Source organism: Vulpes vulpes, chromosome 6, assembly GCF_048418805.1.
Source record: "Vulpes vulpes isolate BD-2025 chromosome 6, VulVul3, whole genome shotgun sequence".
Classification (NCBI taxonomy): domain Eukaryota; kingdom Metazoa; phylum Chordata; class Mammalia; order Carnivora; family Canidae; genus Vulpes; species Vulpes vulpes.
Genome location: NC_132785.1, coordinates 49,958,597 through 49,980,397, shown reverse-complemented (window position 1 = coordinate 49,980,397; position 21,801 = coordinate 49,958,597). Strand labels below are relative to the sequence as shown.

The window sequence follows — 21,801 nt, the reverse complement described above, 5'->3', positions numbered from 1 at the left end:
GAACTCTACTCCAGAAACCAATATTGCACTATATGTTAACTAACAAAATTTAAATTAAAAGATATATATAACAGCTTTTATCAGCATATAAATTCTACCTTATAAAATCAGTTATTTACAGAAGTAATAATTACTTCAAGCTATAAATATTTAACTTTATGATTATTATGTAAAATACAAGGTAAAAAAAAGACCATACAGAAAAAAATTTGTTAACAAGTGAAAAAAAACCCTTATGTCTATATCTAAGTAATTTCTTAAAATAAACAGACATTAAAACAAGATTCAAAGAAGCAAAATTAATATAGAAAATTTTAATGCTGTATCTGGGAAAATATCTAAAAACTTTTGCCTAGGGGTGCCTGGGTGGCTCAGTTGGTTAAGCATCTGTCTTCAGCTCAGGTCTTGATCTCAAGCTTCCTGCTCAGAGGGGAGTCTGCTTATCCTTCCCACTATACCCCTCCCCCTGCTTGTGCTAGCTTTCTTTCTCACACAAATAATTAAATTTTTAAAAAGAAAAACATTTGCCAGTAGGTGTTGCCAGAACCTCCCATCATTCTAGATTTGGGAGAGTCTGTACCAGCAACCCAAGCCAGTGCTATAGAGCAGCTCTAGTAGTCCACTTTAAAAATTCTGAAAAACCCACTTGGGAGTTGTCAGTAGGAGGTAAATTAAAGCCTTATGCATTGAAAAGCAAATAACCTGAAAAATGGAGATGCCTAGGTGGCTCAGCAGTTAAGCATCTGCCTTGGGCTCAGGGCATTATCCACACTGGGCTCCCTCTGTGGAGCCTGCTTCTCCCTCTGCCTATGTCTCTGCCTCTCTCTGTCTCTCATGAATAAATAAATGCAATCTTTAAAAATAATCATAATAACTTGAAAATGTACAGGGGCAATGAATCCTGAAGTTATCAGACATCAATATGTTTTCTATAGTTAAGCTGGAAAATCTAAATTTTCTGCTTTTCAACTATATTCTAAAAACATGTAAAAACTGCTAAATTTGGCTCCTGGGTTTAAGATGCCACTTATCAACTATTAGGTGAATTTACATAAGCATCTTGTCTACTTTTTAAGTTGAAATAAAATCTATACAATATCCAAGTAACTGGGCAGGAAATTTTTATCAATCAAATTAAATAACCCAATGTTTTCTGTAGGAAAAATATATTACTACATAGAATATTTATCAGATATTCAGAAGTCGGGATCCCTGGGTGGCGCAGCGGTTTGGCGCCTGCCTTTGGCCTAGGGCGCGATCCTGGAGACCCGGGATCGAATCCCACATTGGGCTCCTGGTGCATGGAGCCTGCTTCTCCCTCTGCCTATGTCTCTGCCTCTCTCTCTCTCTCTCTCTCTCTCTCTGTGACTATCATAAATAAATAAAATTTAAAAAAAAAAAAAAAGATATTCAGAAGTGGACAACAAAAAAGAAGACCTGAAATCAACCGAAGTCTAGTAATATTAAAGTAATCTAAGATATGTTGCTTCAAGTCCTAACCACTTTTAAAACAGAATTCTACCTCTAAAATACAGATTTATTCAAATAGGAAAAGGGAAATCTCTACTTTTATTTAGTAATTAGCAGGGGGAAAAAATATCCTTCACAGTGAAATTTTTTTTTTAGACTTTATTTATTCATGAGAGACACAGAGAGAGACAGACAGACATAGATAGGCAGGGGGAGAAGCAGACTCCACACAGGCAGTCTGATGTGGGACTCAATCCCAGGACACCAGGATCACACCCTGAGCCAAAGGCAGTCGCTCAACCACTGAGTCACCCAGGTGTCCCCAAAGTGAAATTTTTAAAGACACACTTTATATAAAGAGACCACTTAGTACCATGCTCAAGTTTTCAGTAACAAGAAAATTAAAGTGTAATCAGTATGATGGGAATATTTCCTTGGGTCTTTTTTAGCTTTAAGAATGTCTAAAGTCGGGCACCCCCGGTTGCGCAGCAGTTTAGCGCCGCCTGCAGCCCAGGGTCTGATCCTGGAGACCCAGGATCAAGTCCAGCATCAGGCTCCCTGCGTGGAGCCCGCTTCTCCCTCTGCCTGTGTCTCTGCCTCTCAGTCTCTCTCTCTCTCTGAATAAATAAATTTAAAAAAGAATGTCTAAAGTCTTGAGCTATTTTTACATGCTCTTCTTGAAGGAACAATTTCCTTACATCTTATATGTTAAAATGGTTTGGAAATGGTAAAAACAGAAATGATCAATTTTCTCTTTCAACGGGGGGGCCAAGGCAAGGTTTCCTTTGCCAAAATTCAAACAGATACACCCTTCTCAACACATCATGAGTGTGTAGAAAAGAATACTATCTTAAAGCTCACTTTGGGACTTTTTTTTTTTTTTACTACAAAGAATGGAATTAAAGGTGTTTACTAAATAAATAATGGACTTGAGAAACAGAAGAATCCTACATTTCTTTATCTGACCCCAAGTCTACTAACCATGTATCACTAAAACTAAACACACATTATACAAGAGGCAATTTGCCAGTAATTGAAAAAAGCCTACAAAATTAACAAATGAATGCTATTCTGACACTAGAAAGCTGGCAATGGTTACCCAAGCTTTAGCCTTCTAAAACCATAATCAGAGCTGGGATGATTAATCAACATTTTAACATTTCCCATCTGTACAAACGCTCAAGGTAGTGCTTACCGTTGCTTGACAAGTTGCTTAGCATTGCAAAATTTGATCATTCATGTCTTACTGAATTTTTACTGACTTGGAAGAAAATAAAACACCAATTAAAAGCAGATGTCACCTTTAATTCTAACTGGCTGACAAACTTCTAGTTTTTTTTTTTTTACCCAAAGCACTTAGAGAACACACATAGATGACAGTTTGGACAGTTAAATATTCAAAGTCACTGATAGCCCCCCACAAATTTGCAAGTGATTTTCCAGAACTTAATCTCATGGGGTTTTATCTGGCAAGCATCCAGAAAGAATAGTTTCAAGTAGTCATCTAGAAGGTAAATTTATTGTTACATTTTTGCAAAGGCCTCAAGTACTGATCCAAACATCACTAAACTAATATTCTCAAAGTCCCATCTTTACTTTCATACATATAAAGAACTCCAAAACTATGTTGCTCCTCTATTAAAACTCTAGCTAAAAAAAATTAAAGGTTTAATAAACCGTGGCTAATATACCTTCATGGTCAAATGATTCAAAAGCTAAATCATATCTAACCTGAATTTAACATGAAGTAATAATAATCTGACTTGAGTACTCATGGTTTTTAATGTCTTTTTATACTGCAGTCATAAATTCATTCACTTTTGATTCTAACCATTAACTATGAAAAAACTTCTTAAATTCAACATTTTGGAAAGCAGCACAAAAATAAATAAGTAGATAAACACACACAACTTGCAATACCTAGATTTTTACAACTCAAATTTCCATATATATGAAAGTGAACTCAAAATGTAGAATTAGCAGCACATTTTTAATCGTTTAAAGATAGCTAGGCTAGTATTTCCTCTATGCACAAAGTAACCTGTAATAAAATGCCGAGTTCTAAAAATGCTTCATTTTAATATATCAAATTTTTCTACAAACAGAAAACTTCTGGATCTTTCCCAACACCCCAATTTCAAAGACAACATTAACACAATTCCTGTCGCTATGTCCAGGAACACTGACCACGGCCTCCATAGATTACCCTTTAATGATCTATGCAAGCTTTCAAAAGCCAGAACAAGCTGGTACCAATCAGGCAAAGGGGGAAAAATGAATCCCAGAAGGAATCACCACAGAGACCCCAATCACAATAATGGGGTCCCTAGGAGCCATAAAGCCGATCAAGCCCTTTGCCTCTGTGGATTCATTGCATAACAATCAGACTTCGCTTCATACTTAGAAGGGGTAAAGGAAGCAGATTGATCCTCTATTGTTTACTTCCTAGGTCTATAGAATATTTTCACTTTAACAGAAAGTTGGCCTTGGGAGAAGAATCTGGGGAAAATTAAATGGAAAAGTAGTCACAAAAAGAGTAGGTTTAAGGGGAGAGCCTACCTGGGACTACATTTGTAGGCCTCATCTTTGCATTTTCATCCTGCTTCATGCATTGCTAATCAGAGATCCACTGGAAGCTTCAGAACCAACTGAAAAGCCTGGCAGGGTATTTGGCTTTCAATTCTTCTACTCTGTTTATTCCCAATATATATTCTTCGGGCTTAGAAACAACTCTTGAACAAGGGTAGCCACTCGGCAATGAAATGTAAATTACTGGCATGTGCTGAAACCTGGACTTGCCACCACTAATGAGCACATTAAAGGAAAATGCTCACTAGATGACTGCAGCCCTTTTACTTAACCCTGTGTGCACGGAAAGCCACAATTCAACATCAATTAAAAGAGCTAGCTGCAAAACAGTAACAGAGCAGCCCTGTCACCACTTAAAATACCTCAGAGACAGAAAAGCTAAGACAAACATGAAATTTCTACACTTCCTCAACTAAAAATATTGTACAAAACCTGACTGTCAACATGGTCAGCTTTAGTTAAGATTTGTGTGACCTGTTTCAAAGTTGTCATGACTTCAAACAATTTCCTAAGAGTGAAAATAAGATCTCTAGTTATCTAAAAAGAAAAAAAAAAACAACATACTAAATTATTGATTTTTTCATTAATCAGTCAACAAATTCAGACTTAGTTATATAAAGCTCACCTAGAACTTGAAAAGACTGAGAACTGTAGAAGTTTGTTAAGAAAAAAATTATCAGGGATCCCTGGGTGGCTCACAGTTTAGGGCCTGCCTTTGGCCTAGGGCATGATCCTGGAGTCCAGGGATTGAGTCCCACACTGGGCTCCCTGCATGGAGCCAGCTTCTCATTCTGCCTAGGTCTCTGCCTCTCTGCTTCTCTCTCTGCCTCTCTCTCTCTCCCTCTCATAAATAAATAAATTGTAAAATCTTTTAAAAAAAGAAAAAGAAAAAATTATCATATAAACTAATGATTTAGATCTCAAAATAAAATATTTGCTTTATATAAGCAGGGCCTCATTTATTGGCGCTAAAAATGTTAGCCTATTCACTATAATATCATCTGCAATTTACAGTAGGAAAACCTAAAATGAAATGTGTACAGACATCTAGTACCTCTTATTAACTTTTGAAATAAATTATGATTTTCAGGGGTGTCAGGCTGGCTCAGTTGGTAAGAGGATACAGTTTTGTTTTGTTTAAGATTTTATTTATGTATTTGACAGAGAGATAGAGCCAGAGAGCACAAGGGAGGGAATGGCAGAGGGAGAGAAGCAGGCTTCCTGCTTAGCAGGGAGCCCAATTTGGGGTTCAATCCCAGAACCCCAGGATGAGGGCCTGAACTGAAGGCAGATGCCCCAGAATGGGGCTCTTGATCCTGGGGTCATGAGTTTGAGCCCCATATTAGATGTAGAACTTTTTTTTTTTTTTAAAGATTTACTTATTTGAAAGAGAGAGTGAGAGTGAAAAAGAGAAAGCATGAGCAGAGGTAGGGGCAGAGAGAGAAACTGTCTCCTTTCTGAGTGGGGAGCCAGATCATGACCTAAGCCAAAGGCAAGATGTTTAACCAACTGAGTCACTCAGGCACCCCTAGAACTTACTTTAAAAAAATAAATTATGGTTTTCATAAATAGAATATTTTTTTAAGATTTATTTGACAGAGAGAGAAGAGAGAGGACGTGTGTGCACAAGCAGGGGGAGGGGGAGGCGCTGAAGAGAACAGAAGCAGACTCCCTGCTCAATCCCTGAAGCCGGAGATCAGGACCTGAGCCGGAGATCAGGACCTGAGCAGAAGGCAGACACCCAACAGACTGAGCCACTGAGGGACCTAAATAAAATATTTTTAATGAAAATTTCAAAATATGGAGCAATGGAATGAAGGTATCATTAATATATTAATTTACTATTTTGAGTTACTATGTGACATTTGTCTAAAGAATACTATATGTAAGCACCTATAATATTAACATGTTTCAATATATGTATGTTTTTTTTTTTTAATTTCATTTATTCTTTTGACAGAGAGAGCAAGAGAGCACAAGCATGGGGAACAGCAGAGGGAGAGAGAGAAGCAGACTCCCCACTGAGCAGGGAGCCCCCTACGGGGCTCTATCCTAAGACCCAAGGATCATCACCTGAGCCAAAGGCAGATGCTCAACTGACTGAGCCACCCAGGTGCTCCTGTTTGAATATAGTTTATCATTCTCTGATGACCTAAAAAGCATGCTAGCTTCTTAAAGTTCCCCTCAAAATTAATCCAATAAGTATCACAAATACATTAAAAATCTATTTTCTCTTTATGGATGCTGAGTAAATCTTAGTTTTCCACACAATATATGCAGTTAAACCAGCTTTTTAGAACCCTCAAGGATTGAAATAATAGACTTCAATCAAAAGAAGTGATCATCTACTATTAAGTGTTTAGGAAAATTATTTTCTTTTTTTTTTTTTTTTTTTTTAATTTGAGAGAGAGTGAGAGCATGAGCAGGGAGAGGGGCAGAGGGAGAGGGAGAAGTAGACTCCCTGCTGAGCAGGGAGCCAGACAAAGGGCTCCATCCCCGGACCCTGAGAACATGACCTGAGTCAAAGTCAGATGTTTACCCAGGCACACACACATATCTCATTTTTAAAAGATTTTAATTATTTTATTAGAGAGAGACAGAGACAGAGAGGGAAAGAATCTCAAGCAGGCTCCCTGCTCAGTGCAGAGCCTGAGGTTGGGCTCAATTTCATGACCCTAACATCACAACCTGAGCTGAAACCAAGAGTCAGACACTTAACTGGCTGATCTACCCAGGAGCCCTAGGAAAATTATTTTATTTGGTTCAATTCCTTCATCTATAAGTTAGAGGTAATGATAACACAAGAGCACATAAAGATTTTAAAAAGCACATATGAAATACTTTTCATATTATCAGACAATCCCCCCAAAACAGAATAATTAGTTCACTAAGAACCCAAATCCTCCTCCTCCTCCTATCAGAGTCCCATTTAGCAAGGTCGAGTCTTACTCAGAAGTTTACCTGCCTATGCATCACAAGTCCAGCACTCTTGACATTCTTTTACCTTAATGAAAATGTACACTGATCCAAATAATTTGCTCAGGGGTAAACACATTTGTCCACCTTCCATAGGATACGAATTTCTGCATTACTGGTCACCTTTTTGGCACCTCGGGTAACTGTTTTATCTTCTGGCTCTTCTTATTCCTTATTTCATATCTTTTAATATCCACAGATCATCCACGTTGCTGTTTTTAACCTCTACCAAATTCTGTTAAGGCTATTACAGCCTCTATACCCCCATTTATTAAAACTACACTGGCCAAGGCATCTAGAAACTGAGTCCTCCACCAAGTGTGTTCTGGACTGTGCTGTAGCTGCCACAGACTGTAACCAGAACTACTACACTAAAGACTCTACTACAGGTACGCCTGGGTGGCTCAGTGATCGGGCATCTGCCTTCGTCTTGGGGCATGATCCTGGATTCCTGGGATCAAGTCCCACAATGGGCTCCCTCATGGAACCTGCTTCTCCCTCTGCCTGTGTCTCTGCCTCACTCTCTCTCTCTCTCTCTCTCTCTCTCTCTCTCTCATGAATGAATAAAAAAATCTTTTTTAAAAATAAATAAAAAATAAAGGCTCTACTACAAACCACCATTATTGCTTCCACTGTTTTCTTCCTTCTTCTTTGTGCTTTTCTTATTTCATCTGCTACTTTTTCCAAATTCCAAAATTCTAGCTTTTAGGGAGGAAACCTGAACTTTTACAGACAATTCTTTATATAGTCCCTTTAGGTATCTAAATGTTCAGCAATCCGAAGATACCAAGAGGCTTAACTTGTCATAAAGCTATAACAAATTGTAAAATTATGGTCTTACAGGGAAAACATAATCACGGGTGAGGAAAAAAGTTGAAAACAGTTTAAGATTCTGTTTTTTGCTGCAAAAAGTTGCAGAATCTCTCTTTCAGAGGGCATATATAGCCCAGTAACAGTAGAGAGTAACAGAGAGTAGGTGAGCCTCCATTCCAATCTTTTTACCCTGGCACTAACAGCTGTATGACCTTGAGCAACTTGCTTACACTCACCTTCCTTCTACTTATACTTATAAAGTGAACACATTACTATCCACCTGCAGAACAGTTACAAAAAGCAAATAGAGGAGTGCCTGGGTGGCTCAGTTGGTTAAGTGTCTGATTCTTGATTTTGACTCAGATCATGATCTCAAGGTTGTAAGATAGAGCCCTGTATCCACCTCCACACTGGGCATGGAGCCTACTTACATTTTTTTCTCTCCCTCTCCTGCTGCTCCTCCCCACCTCTCTCTCTAAAAAATTTAATTAAAAAATAAAAAGCTAATGGAGTTAGTACAAGTACTTAGCATAGCACCTGGCACACAATAAGTACTCAACAATTTAACAATCTACTAAAGGTAGAAATTTCATCCTTTGGAGAAATATCATCCACTTGTATCATGCTCACAATCAATCTTGTTGCCTAAACTCTTGCTTTATCTAAATGCCTTATTTCCTTTCATCTTGCTCTACTATTCACTTTTAAAATTGCTTTTGCTTTGGAGAACCTAGGTGGCTCAGTTGTTGAAGTATCCAATTCTTGGTTTCTGCTCAGGTCATGATCTCTCAGAGTCATGAAATCAAGCCCCACATCAGGTTCCACATTCAGTGGGAAGTCTGCTTGAGTTTCTTTCCTGCTGCTCACATACCTCACTCGCTCTTGCACTAGCTCATTCACTCTCTCTAAAAAAATAAATAAATATTTTATAAATAAATAAATTACTTTTACTTTTAAATGGTGTGATAAAGGATAGTAATAGCAGGAATGATTATAAAAACCACAGTCCTGGATGCCTGGGTGGCTCAGCAGTTGGGCAGCTGCTTTCAGCTCAGGTCATGATCCTGGGATCCGGGATTGAGTTCTGCATCAGGCTCCTGCAAAGAGCCTGCTTCTCCCTCTGCCAGTGTCTCTGCCTCTCTCTGTCTCTCTCTCACAAATAAATAAATAAAATCTTTAAAAAAAAAAAAAAAAAAACCACAGTCTTTATATACTTCACTAATAAATATGGGCCCAAGTTATAACTCCAAAGCATAAAGATTGCAAAACTAATTCACCATTAACAAACATGAATATTATACTAACAGTCATATATAGACATCCAATATAAGATTTTTTTCATGTAAAATACATAGGAAATAGATCCTAACAAATATTTGTTATTTCTAAAAATAAAAATGTATTTCAAATGAGCTTAGTGTAAACAGCAAGGAGATAAATCCCCTTTCCAAAGTTTATCTCATATTTGTAAAGTTATATAAACAATTCCATTTAAATTGGCAAACAATATATCTATGACTAGTATGTAAAGAAATAAACAACAGGAATTCGGAGATAAATAAGTAAAGGTCCTTGATTTGACATGTAATTTTTTTTAAGATTTTATTTATTTATTCATAGAGACAGAGAGAGAGAGGCAGAGACACAGGCAGAGGGAGAAGCAGGCACCATACAGAGAGCCTGACGTGGAACTCGATCCAGGGTCTCCAGGATCATGCCCTGGGCTGCAGGCTGCGCTAAACCGCTGCGCCACCGGGGCTGCCCTTGACATGTAATTATAAATAAGGCCAAAAAAGATGCCAAAATGAGGAGGGGAAGTGTACTCAAAGAAATCTTGCTCTTTCAAACTAGAAAGCTCTTCTCCCTTGAGACACCTGGGTGGCTCAGCGGTTAAGCATCTGCCTTCAGCCCAGGGCGTGATCCCTGAGTCCTGGGATTGAGTCCCACATCAGGCTCCCTGCATGGAGCCTGCTTCCCCCTCTGCCTGTGTCTCTGCCTCTCTCTTTCTCTCTCTTTCTCTCTCCCCCTCTCTGTCTCTCATGAATAAATAAATAAAATCTTTTTAAAAAAAGAAAGAAAGAAAGCTCTTCTCCCATGACATTTCAGCTTAAAGGTCATCCTCTCAGAGAGGTTTTTTGCTGCCACCTTCTCTAAAGAGGTCACCCAGTTACCTTTTGGCACAGCATTTCTCAAATTTGGGGAGCTCAGATCCAAACAATGAGCATGTGAAGAACTAAATAAAAAGCTAAGAAAATATAAATGGGCGCACATACTCAGAGGTTCAAACAAATATGCCATAAGTATGTTGGGAATTGTGCATACATAAGAATAGAATATTCTTTGCTTAGCAAATTAGCATATCACACACTGTGCCTCAATATGGTGCCTCAGGAACTTTTTAACAATATCTTTAGATAAGGTCCAGTCCAAAAACAAAACCCCAGCAATCATCTCATTATTTTAGAAAACATGCACTTAAAAGCTTAATTTTAGAATGTATTTGAGGCATTAAGCATCATTAACTATATGTAACGGTGATAATGTACTTTATTAAATCTGACAAAATCTTCAATCTATTATGTTCACTAGAGCAACAAAAAATCTTTCCTATTGAATTCCAAGTTTAGGGGTTATATACAAATAAATAGTTGAAATTCAACTTTAAGAGATCACTAAGTTAGTGAAAGTTAAAAAGAGCATTACAACCTAAAAACACAGAGAAGTTTCTCCAAGTGTCTTTCTCTATTTATTTCTAGAATTCCAAGTTTTAATTCAGCAACTTCTCTCACCTATCAAATAGTTAACAAGCATTTACTGGGCAGCCTGGGTGGCTCAGCAGTTTAGCGCCACCTTTGGTCCAGGGCGTGATCCTGGAGACCCAGGATGGAGTCCCACATCAGGCTCCCGGCCTGGAGCCTGCTCCTCCCTCTGATTGTGTCTCTGCCTCCCTCTCTGTTTGTCTCTCATGAATAAATAAATAAAATCTTTAAAAAAAATAAAGCACTTCCTGAAAGCTTCAGTGATACACGAGTATTAAAAAGCATGATCAGCCTTTTACTCACATAAAAGTTGGGACAATCAACAGATGGCAGATGGAAATGTGCTACAGCCATACCATGGATTTTAACAGAGTTAGAATGCAATGAAATTGTGACACACGCTACAACAAGGATGAAGCTTAAAGACATTATGCTCAGTCAAATAAGCCAGACACAAAAGGTAAAATATTCTATGATTCCACTTATAAGAGTCACCTAGAATAGGCAAATTCATAAAGACAGCAAGTAAAACAGACCTTACCAAGGGCACTGGTGGGAGTGAGAGGGAGTTATTGTTTAATGGCTGCAAAGTTTCATTTTCAGATGATGAAAAATTTCTAGACATAAATAGTGGTGATAGTTATACACTGTAAATGTACTTAATGCAACTGAATTGTACACTTAAAAATGGTGAAAATGTGGGGCGCCTGGGTTGCTCAATCAGTTGTGCATCCAAATCCTGATTTCAGCTTAGGTCATGACCTTATTTTTTTTTTTTTTACTAGAATTTATGGGGAAGAGATAATGGAGTCAAATTGTCACAAAGAAAATCTTCAGATTAAACTCCCGCCAAATAAAATTCAAGTTCTTTCAGTCTCCACTGCCTGAGCACCGAAGCAACGCCCCTTCTCTCTGCATGCACATGTCAAGCTGCCAGTTATTGTATCCACCTGTTTTCCTGCCACTTAACTCTCTGCATCATGTCTCAGTAATCCCAGACGTGAGTTCTGAAAAACTTCTTCCATTTCTATGGTTGTCCTCATCCAGCTGAGACTGCTGCTGGCTATAACAAACCTTCACCAACCATATGTTCTGGTCCATACAGCTCAGGGTCCTGGGATCAATCCCCATGTCAGGCTCCATGCTCAGCAACAGAGAGCCAGCATGGGATTCTCTCCCCCTCTTCCTCTACCCCTCTCCTTGCTCATTTGCTCACTCATTCTCTCTCAAATTTTTTTTAATAATGATGAAAAGGGCCCCATATATACTAAAATTGGAAGGATAGAGAAGATTATTAGCATGGCCCCCACACAAAGATGACATGCAAATTCATGAAGCATTCCATATTTTTTATTTTTTTCCATATTTTTAAATGGTAAAATAGGTAATTCTATGTTATACATGATATACCACAATTAAATATGTATATAATAAAAGAAATAAAAACAAAACATAATTTCTTCAAGGTACCCTAAAAATAGGCCAAAATGAAAATCACTCTTAATTTCAAGAGACTGACGTTTGGGTCATTAATGAAGGAAATGTCCTAACTCACCTCAAACATATTTAAAGCAAAAATTATGACATTATCCTATGGAATGTATAATCTATGCAGATGAAATACACATGACAGTGGTATTTCAGAGAATGGTATTTCAGAGAATGCTGATGGAAAGACAGGGGAAGAGGACTATACAAATTTTAACATTTCTACATTTCACCTAAAAATGGTATAATATTAATTCTAAATAGACTATAAAGTTAAGGATGTATATTGCAATACTTAGAAAAACCACTAAGAAATAAAAGGTCTGAGGTGCCTGGGTGGCTCAGTCAGTTAAGTGCCTGCCTCCTGCTTTGGTCATGATCTGGGGTCCTGGGATCAAGCCTCACAGGTGGTGCTCCCCACTCAGCAGGGAGTCTGTTTCTCCCTCTCTCTCTACCCTCCCCCATGCTCATGCTGGCTCTCTCTCTCTCTCTCTCTCTCTGTTATATAAATTTTTAAAAATCTTTTTTAAAAAATGTAAAAGGTCTTAATAAGTAAATTTAAATGGAATTCCAAAAATTAAGATAATCCAAATAAGGTAAGAAAGGAAAACAGAAAAGAAGTAATGAGATAACCAGAAAAAGAAAATGGTAGCCACAAACCCAGTCATATAAGTAAATGCTAACCTATCTTACTGAAACTGCATATCGGTGAGTGTACACAGATGCATGACAATACTAAAAAGCACTGAACTACTTATCACAAAAGGGTGAGTAGTAGTACACAGGAATTATACCTCAGTAAAGCCGTTATTAATGAAAATAAGACAAACCAATAAACAGACTAAACATTACAATGAAAGGTGCAGATTATGAGAATGATTTAAAAAGTACAACCCATCTACAAGCTGGCTGCAAGAGATATGTTTTCAATATAAAGAGTCAGATGGAGAAATGCATACTGTGCATACTGTAAGCATAAGACTCTTGAGAGTCTTGAGAGTTCAACATTAAGCAACTTGTCTAAGATCCTATAGCTACACATGGCAGAGCAAGAATTTTAACTCTGATTCCAGACTAGCCTAATAAGTGCAAGGGAACAGTAAGGAGCAAGAGAAGGAAAGCTTGAGTAAATTCAAGCTATTTGAACTTTAAGCAAAGTTTAGAAAATCCCTCACTGAATCACTTTTTTTTTTTTTCATGAAATCCCAGATTCTTAACCTTCCTACTGAAGTCGCCCCCAACCCAACAATCCTAAACTCCCTAGAAATAAAAGAGGATTTTTCAAGTATCCATGTTGGGAGAGCATTCTACTCAACATCATCTTCAAATTCTTCAATAAATATTCTAGAAGTTAACCCTCATCCAACATGCAGGAAATGAAACATGCTCTCAAACATTTCAAAGCACATTCTGTTACAACAATGGTTTTGTGAAGCTACTTGCACTGGTTTTCATCAATTCTGCTGAACATGACATTTAAGAGTCACAATTACAAATATAAAATTGTCAGAAGGAAAGAGTCACTGAACTTTTTCTTCTAAATCCATAGAGACCAGATTAATTCAACATAAGTATATCACAAAGCAGTAAAACGTATCAATGACTATTCTGTAGCTCTATCAGTTCACTCATATACTCTACTTACAAAGTCAGCAAATCCAAGTGAAGACACTTACTTTCACTGGTGTCCAAGATCAAAGATCAGAAAAACAACAATAATTGTTTTTAGACCTTAAAAATGGCACACCAATAGGGGGGACAGTGAGCAAAAAGATAAAAGCCTCCAAGAGCAAAAATAGGAACCATCCAAAGCTATCTTTTAAAAAAATAAAACAGAAAACACTAACAACCTGATCTCATTTCAATTCATCTTTGAAGCAGCTTGGAACATTTACTGGGTATGGAATTTATACTTTTGTTAGAAACTATACTCTCATTTACTAGCTATGTGATACTGGGCAAGGCATTTATTTCTGAGCTTATTCTCTCTTCTTAAAACCAAGGATGAGAATAATACATCACAGACTGTCAGGAAGATAAAATAAGAATGGTACTAGCATATCTGAAGGTTCATATCCCTATACCTATTTTTAAGAGCCAGTGGAAAGCAAGAAATATTCTGTGCCACTTTTTTTCTTATACACAAAAATCCTACTTCCGCAAATAAGAGTACCCTACATAACAAATCTGTAGCAAAATTATAACACACACTCCCTCACTCCAAAAGGATATAAATATGGTTGCAGTGGTACAGTGGTAGCCTCCAGGGATTTAAACTGGAAGCTGGGGTCAGAGTTTCACAGATGAAGGAAACCTCTTTCAACATATACATGTGACTTAAATTTAAGATTTTACACTTTCAAAATTTTTTAATTTTAACATAATAAAATCAAAGACCTGTATCCAAAATGTGAACTCTACTAACACTACAAAAATGTAGCTAAACCTGTATCTATAAAATACACTAGTATTAATAACATTTCTCAATTTTTTTTTAATAGAGAGAGAAAGTGTGCAAGGGTGGAAGAGGGGGTGGCAGCAGTAAAGGGAAGGGGTAGAGGGAAGAGACAAAGAGAAAGAGATAGTAACTTAAGCAGGCTCCATGTCCAGCTCGGAGCCAGAGGCAGGGCTCAATCTCACAACCCTGAGATCATGACCTGCGCTAAAATCAAGAGACAGACACACAACCAACTAAGCCACCCAGGTGCCCCATATTTCTCAACTCTCTTAAGCCATAATACAAATAAATTTCAATAGCCATGGACAAAAAACTTCTGTGAGTTACCTAGATCACAGCCCACATAAATAAAATCAGAGTTATATACAATTCTGGACTTGCAAAGTCCTACTTTTAAAAAAAAAAAAAATTTTTACAACTACAAGTGAATAGGTATCATATGAATCCCTTTAAATTACTCTATACTATTTTAAGAACAAAAATATTGTTAAATGAAAGCACTGGCCAACTTCCTAACTTCAAAATTATTGTATTAGTTACAAAGCACTTCCAACATACTTCCAAACTCTGATAAGACACTATGGATTACAACCCCATAACTGAAGAAAACCTAGCAACATGCTGTCTTCCAGTTTCTACCTACATAAGTTCTTTTCCTACAATCTACCCATGTGCTACCTGTACTACAACAAAGTGAAGGAAAAGGTTTCTATGAACTTTGCCTAAGTTGGCTAACATTATTTTGGTCTTCACTTTTGGCTTCTCTTTAAATGCTCTCTCTTTCCAACTTAGCCAAGTAGGGTACAGTTTTTTGTTTTATTTTTTCAAGTGTTCCCTCCCCAAAAGTCAGCTAACCTGTGTCAAGTCCTGACTCTATTACTTACTAGCATAGTGTGACTATTGGGAGGTCACTGCACCTGAGTCACTGTTTTCCTTTTGTTATACAGAGTTCATAATATCCAGCTTCAGTGGCTGCATGAGTGAAAGAAATCATGCATCAAAGTAGTTCATAAACTACAGTATCATGGACATGCATATAGCAGTATAATTCTACCAAACTATTAATCTCAACAGGAAAAAAATCTAAATTCACAAAATTCACAAAAGAAACTATCAGATTAATTATGCAAAAGTACTAATTTCAACCATCTCATTGTCTAAAAACTCTTCAATAGGTCTCTTTCTACTAAAGTAATTATTATGGATGCCTGGGTGGCTCAGCGGTTGGGTTCAGGTCCTGATCCTGGGATCCGGGATCAAGTCCCACATCAGGCTCCCAGCGAAGTGCCTGCTTCTCCCTCTGCCTGTGGCTCTGCCTCTCTGTGTGTGCCTCTCTCATGAATAAATAAATCTAAAAAGTAAATACATAATTTTTAATAAATAAATAAATAAATGAAGTAATTATTAACAACTGTAATGCTTAAGATGATTTGCCTAGCAGTGTCAGACTGTGTGGTAAGTTCTCTATGTATGTTGATTTCCCATCTTTACAACAACCCTGCAGATAGAGGTCATTCTTTTCACTTTATAGATGAAAAATTTTTAATTTATTTCCAAATTCTGCTATTATAAGCAAACTTACAGTGAACATTTTTTAAAGTTTATCTTTGCAGGTGAAGTTCCTAAGACTATACCTGTCAGATCAAAGAGTACATACATTTTAAATTTTGATAGATACTAGCAAATTTCTGGCACCCTCCTCAAACCCTAAAATAATTTATACTCCAAAGAACAAGACAGTTGTCCTGTACACTTGCCTACACTGGATGTTATACCTATTTTTTTTCAATTTTTGGTTAATACATTTAGGATAGAAAAATTATACCTAATTACTATTATAATCCTTATCCTGTTAAAAAGTATCCAATGAAAGGAGATAAAAGAATACAATCATCAAATCTAACCTGCTTGCTATTCTCTATATTCCCAATGCTGAGCATTGTGGATAGAACTCACCATCTATAAGTGATATATACATGGGTAAGGCCCAAATGTGAAATAGAAGTTATTTAATATAACAAATTTCCCATAAAGCTAATTACCATAACTTATAATGCTATGTATCACTAAAACATGAAATATTATGAAAATATGTGTGTATAGATAAGCTCAAAAAGTAACTTGGAACACTATGAAATCTTTTTTTATAAGTATTTATTTATTTTTTAAAGATTTTATTTTTGGGGCGGCCCGGGTGGCTCAGCGGTTTAGCGCCACCTTCAGCCCAGGGTGTGATTCTGGAGACCAGGGATCCAGTCCCATGTCAGGGTCCCTGTATAGAGCCTGCTTCTCCTTCTGCCTGTGTCTCTGTCTCTCTCCTTCTGTGTCTCTCATGAACAAATAAAAAAATATTTTTAAAAATTTTTTAAAGATTTTTATCTATTTATTTGAGAGTGTATGCACACAAGCAGGGTGAGAGGCAGAGGGAGAGGGAGAAGCAGACTCTCTACTGAGCAGGGAGCCCAAAGCTGGGCTTGATCCCAAGAACCTGAGATCATGACTTTAGCCAAAGGCAGGCGCTTAACTGACTGAGCCACCCAGGCACCCCTATGAAATCTCTTTAAACCAATACTTCCTCTTTCCAGGAACAGGTAGTTGTCCTTCCCAAAGCTCATTATTCCTAAACTAAAAATATTTCTTAATTCTAACAGTCCTCATAGCCTCCTATCACTCTGCTTTTACTGCTAAGAATACGAGGAGCCCAGAGGATAAATACAGAATGAAAAACAGTCTAGAAATAAAATCTGTTGGCTCAGCACATTAAAATTACTGAAATTTCTTCACAAGTGTCATTTGTAGCTTTGTTATTTTTCTATGACTTAAGCAAAAACAAAGTATGATGTTTATTTTTTTTTAAGTATGATGTTTAATTTTTTTTTTTTTTTTTTTTATGATAGTCACACACAGAGAGAGGGAGAGAGGCAAAGACACAGGCAGAGGGAGAAGCAGGCTCCAAGCACCGGGAGCCCGACGTGGGACTCGATCCCGGGTCTCCAGGATCGCGCCCTGGGCCAAAGGCAGGCGCCAAACCAATGCGCCACCCAGGGATCCCCTAAGTATGATGTTTAAATCAGGTACAGTACAGATTGTATAATCTGATCCCATTGCATGTAAATTAAGTATAAAGAATAGTCGTCACCAGCACCCACAAATAACCCCACACAAAGCCCCAAGTGAAGGCTGTTATTTTTTTTTTAAGTTTATTGTATACTTTCTAATGCAAATATATAGCATAAATGCAGGGGGGAAAAATCAAGAAGTTATTCATAGTTGTTAACTAAAAACAACAATGTATCACACAAAGCACAGTTTTTCTAGAAATATGCATGTTTTTGAATAGCAATTTAAAAACCACAGAACCAGGAGTATCTGGGTGGTTCAGTCAGTTAGTTAAGCATCTGCCTTTGGCTCGAGTCATGATCTCAGGGTCCTGGGATCGAGCCCCAGATAGGGGAGGGCAGGGCAGGTGGAGGGAGTGTCCTTGCTAAGCAAGGAGTCTACTTCTCCCTGCCCCCTCCCCTCCCATGTTCATGGTCTCTCCCTCTCAAATAAACAAAATCTAAAAACAAAAACAAAACAAACAAAAAGCACACAGAACAGGGGCGCCTAGGTGACACAGCTGGTTAAGCAGCCAACTCTTAGTTTTGGCCTGGGTGTTGAGATGGAGCCCTGGGTTGGGCTCCAGACTCAGTGAGAGTTTACCTAAGATTCCTTCTCCCAGGGACACCTGGGTGGCTCAGCACTGAGGGCGTGCCTTCAGCCCAGGGTGTGAACCTGGAGACCTGGGATTGAGTTCCATATCGGGCTTTGTGCGTGGAGCCTACTTCTCCCTCTGCCTATGTCTCTGCCTCTCTCCCTCTCTCTCTCTCTCTCTCTATCTCTCATGAATGAATAAATAAAATCTTTATAAAAAAAAAAAAAGAAAATTAAAAGATTCTTTCTCCCTTTACCTTTGCCCCTCCCCTGATCTCTCTCTCCCTCTCCATATTTGATTATATATCTCAAACAAAGGATACAGTATTACAATAAATGGAAGTCCACAGTATTCAACTTAAAAAAAAAAAATTCCATCTTCTCATTGTCAAAGTCACCATCAACATGGTAATCTATCACCACTACACTGGAAATCAGATTTCTAAAAATAACTCAGTTTGTGATAATAAGTATTGAATTTCAATGGCTAGTCACCAACCACACATTTATAGGGCCTAACAAAAATCAGTAGGCAATTTCATTTCAGTGCTGTTGTGGGGTTTTTTTAAGATTTTGTTTATCTATTCATAAGACACAGAGAGAAAGAGAAGCAGAGACATAGGCAGAGGGAGAAGCAGGCTCCATGCAGGGAGCCCAATGTGGGACTCCATTCCGAGACTCCAGAATCATGCCTTGAGCCAGACACTCAACCACTTAGCCACCCAGGATCCCTGTTATTTATTTATTTTTTTAATGGAACTTACCACCTATAACCAGATATTCCAAAAGGAGAGTTTTAAATGGCATACTCCAATGGGCAAAGACTTTAATGCTACGAAAATTATATCCCAAAAGGAATCTTGCCATGATGCCCAAAAAAAGAGAGAGAGAGAGAGAGAGAGAGGCTAGTTATCACGAACTACATGTTTTCATAGAGAACCAAAACATGGCAATAATGCCTTCTGGCTATAAAACAGTCCTTTCTGGGACTATTAATAAATAAAATCTTTAAAAAAAATAGTCCTTTTTGTGATATGAGGAAAATTTTCTTGCATGTTATTGTTTTATAATTCTTAATTTAATAATTATTCTTTCTATAACATTCATTGAATCTAATATGTAGAAATCATTAGACTATAAAACAAAAGGGAAAGAAAGACTGATAAGGCCAAGTCTCTTGCCTCACAAGGAAATAAAAATACAGAATTTTAACATAATATGTAAAGTAGTATATCAAATAAGAAATCTAAAAAAAAAAAAAAAGTCGCTAGAAAACAGAGGAAAGACATTATTTCTCACCAGAGGGATAGAGAAACTATCCTGATAGAAATAACATGTGAACTGTGCCTTTCAAGACAGGCAGTAGCTGGAAATGTGGGAGAGGACAAGTATGTTCCCTGAGCAGAGTCACAAAAAGGATGGACCACACAAAGAACAAGTCATGTTTGAGAACAGCATGGTGTTCTGGCATGGCTGAGGGACAGCTCTAAGAAAGGGAAATGGAGGAGCGGATATAAGAAAATTCATGAGAAAGGAAAGTAGTCATTTATATATTCTGCACTCTTCTAACATGAAACCCCTGATGGAAATACTCTCCATTTAAGGAGAATGGGAACTTCTTCATAATATTTTCTTCCCTGAATTGAAGTCATCTGTGTACTTGATTTACTTGACTGTGAGCTCCTCATGAGCAGGACACACATCTGATTCATTTTTATATCTTTCTCAAATACCTTAAACACAGATAACAAACATTTTTTAATGATCAAATGAATACATGAATGAACATAATGACCATGTCATTTAGCTTCTCTGAGGAGACCCAGATATCCTTCTATACCAGGAATTGGCAAAATGTTTCTATAAAGGGCCACACAATAAATATTTTAGGCTTTGCAGGTTATTTGGTCTCTACTATAGCTACACAATTCTGTTGTTATAGAGCAAAAGCAGCCCCAGACAACAGATAAGTGAATGAGCTTGACTATGTGCCAATAAAATTTAACTTACAAAAAAGGCAGCAGGTCACATTTGGCCCACTGACCATGGTTTAGACTCTTCATCTATACAACTTAAATTTAGTACTTTATATTGTACAGGCACATTCAAGTCACTTTCTGACACAAGGACATAACTCAGCCAAAGTTTCAAAGAAGATAACAAAAAAGAATATAAATGGAAAAATGTGGCTATACTATACAATCTATAAACCTGGACCTTTGGCTGTTTCCACCTAATTTGCCCTCTCCAGACACATTAGCTATCTGTGTCACCTTACATCACAATTTCTGCAGGCCTCAGTTTTTCATCCTTAGGCTCTACTTTTTAATCTTTCAATTGGTTAAAATAGATCATTCTAAACTAGAACTCTAGGATCTTAAAAACTGTCCAAATTAAAATTACTGATTTTAAGTGGAAATGTCATCTAGAAAATTACATTCATAAATAATTTTGAACCTATGAAAGAACAAAATACAAGCATTTCACAGAAACAAAGTAAAACATATTAAATAATAAATTAAGATATCATCTGGGATAACTGGTGTACAAAACATTCAAAATTCTATTTTAGCACCTGAAAACTAAGGTTTCAGTACCTTGTTGAATGTAGTTATAAGTACACCTGGGAAATCAGTTCAATTCACCCAATCAGGGTGGTAATATCTGAAAGAGACTCAGATCATCAAAAATCTTTCCCCAAAATAGACAAAATAGTAAGATTTGATCTTAAATGCCATAATTAGTGATGAAAAGGGAAATAATGCTGTTGTATAATAATAAATCACTGGACTCCTTGACATAGCTACGAATCTGAAAAGCTGAATTTTTTAAAAGTCCATACAATATATAACAAACTTGGTATCACTCATTAGGTATAAAGCTGATTTTGGAACTTCTCCACTTTTATTCTCCAAACTAAGACCTGGGTTACAGAATAAAAATTCTTCACTTTTCACAAATGATTTTCAAAGAATTAACAGGTCAATTAAAACTATATAATTCAGGGACGCCTGGGTGGCTCAGCCGGGTAAGTAAGCATTTGCCTTCGGCTCAGGTCATGATCCCAGGGTCCTGGGATGGGGCCTCTCTTCTTCCTCTCCTTCTGCCCCTCCCCACCACTCATTCTCTTTCTCACTCCGCTCTCTCTCAAACAAATAAATAGAATCATTTTTTTAAAAAATCTGTAATTCATCACTACCCACATTTATAAAAGTAACACCATTATACTGCTTTCTGAAATATAAATAAACAGATTCTGGTTCATTACAAACTTACCAGACATTTGGCAAATTCTTTGTTTTCTGAAAGGAATCCATAACCTGGATGTACCTTAGAAATGAAAAATAAAAAGCACTTTCAATTTTATCACATCACAAAACTTTTATAAGCAACATTGTGCATGAATGTGTTTATATTTCAAGAGCCTTGAGTAAGGTTACTTTTCCTACAGTTCCAACTCACATTCCCGAGTACAGACCCAAATTCAAGAAACTGCATATGGAACACTCACTCGCAGCACGCTACCTTTGTCCTAACCATAAACAGAACCATTGA

General features: G+C 37.3%; 1 protein-coding gene and 1 non-coding gene across 5 annotated transcripts in view; one reads left to right on the top strand and one right to left on the bottom strand.

The window, feature by feature from the left end:
• PCCA (propionyl-CoA carboxylase subunit alpha) overlaps window positions 1–21,801 on the bottom strand; it is a 391,732-nt gene that overhangs the window by 305,365 nt on the left and 64,566 nt on the right. For all 4 annotated transcript variants that reach the window (XR_012002039.1, XM_026003697.2, XM_026003698.2 and 1 more), the window contains one exon: window positions 21,523–21,576. Coding sequence is in view for 3 of the 4 variants with exons in the window: in XM_026003697.2 (XP_025859482.1) it covers window positions 21,523–21,576 (54 nt within the window). In the remaining variant the exon portion in view is untranslated. The remainder of the gene's footprint in view (window positions 1–21,522; window positions 21,577–21,801) is intronic.
• On the top strand, window positions 11,854–11,958 carry LOC112923819 (U6 spliceosomal RNA). Its single transcript, XR_003235771.1, has one exon. It is a non-coding gene; the product is annotated as a U6 spliceosomal RNA (small nuclear RNA).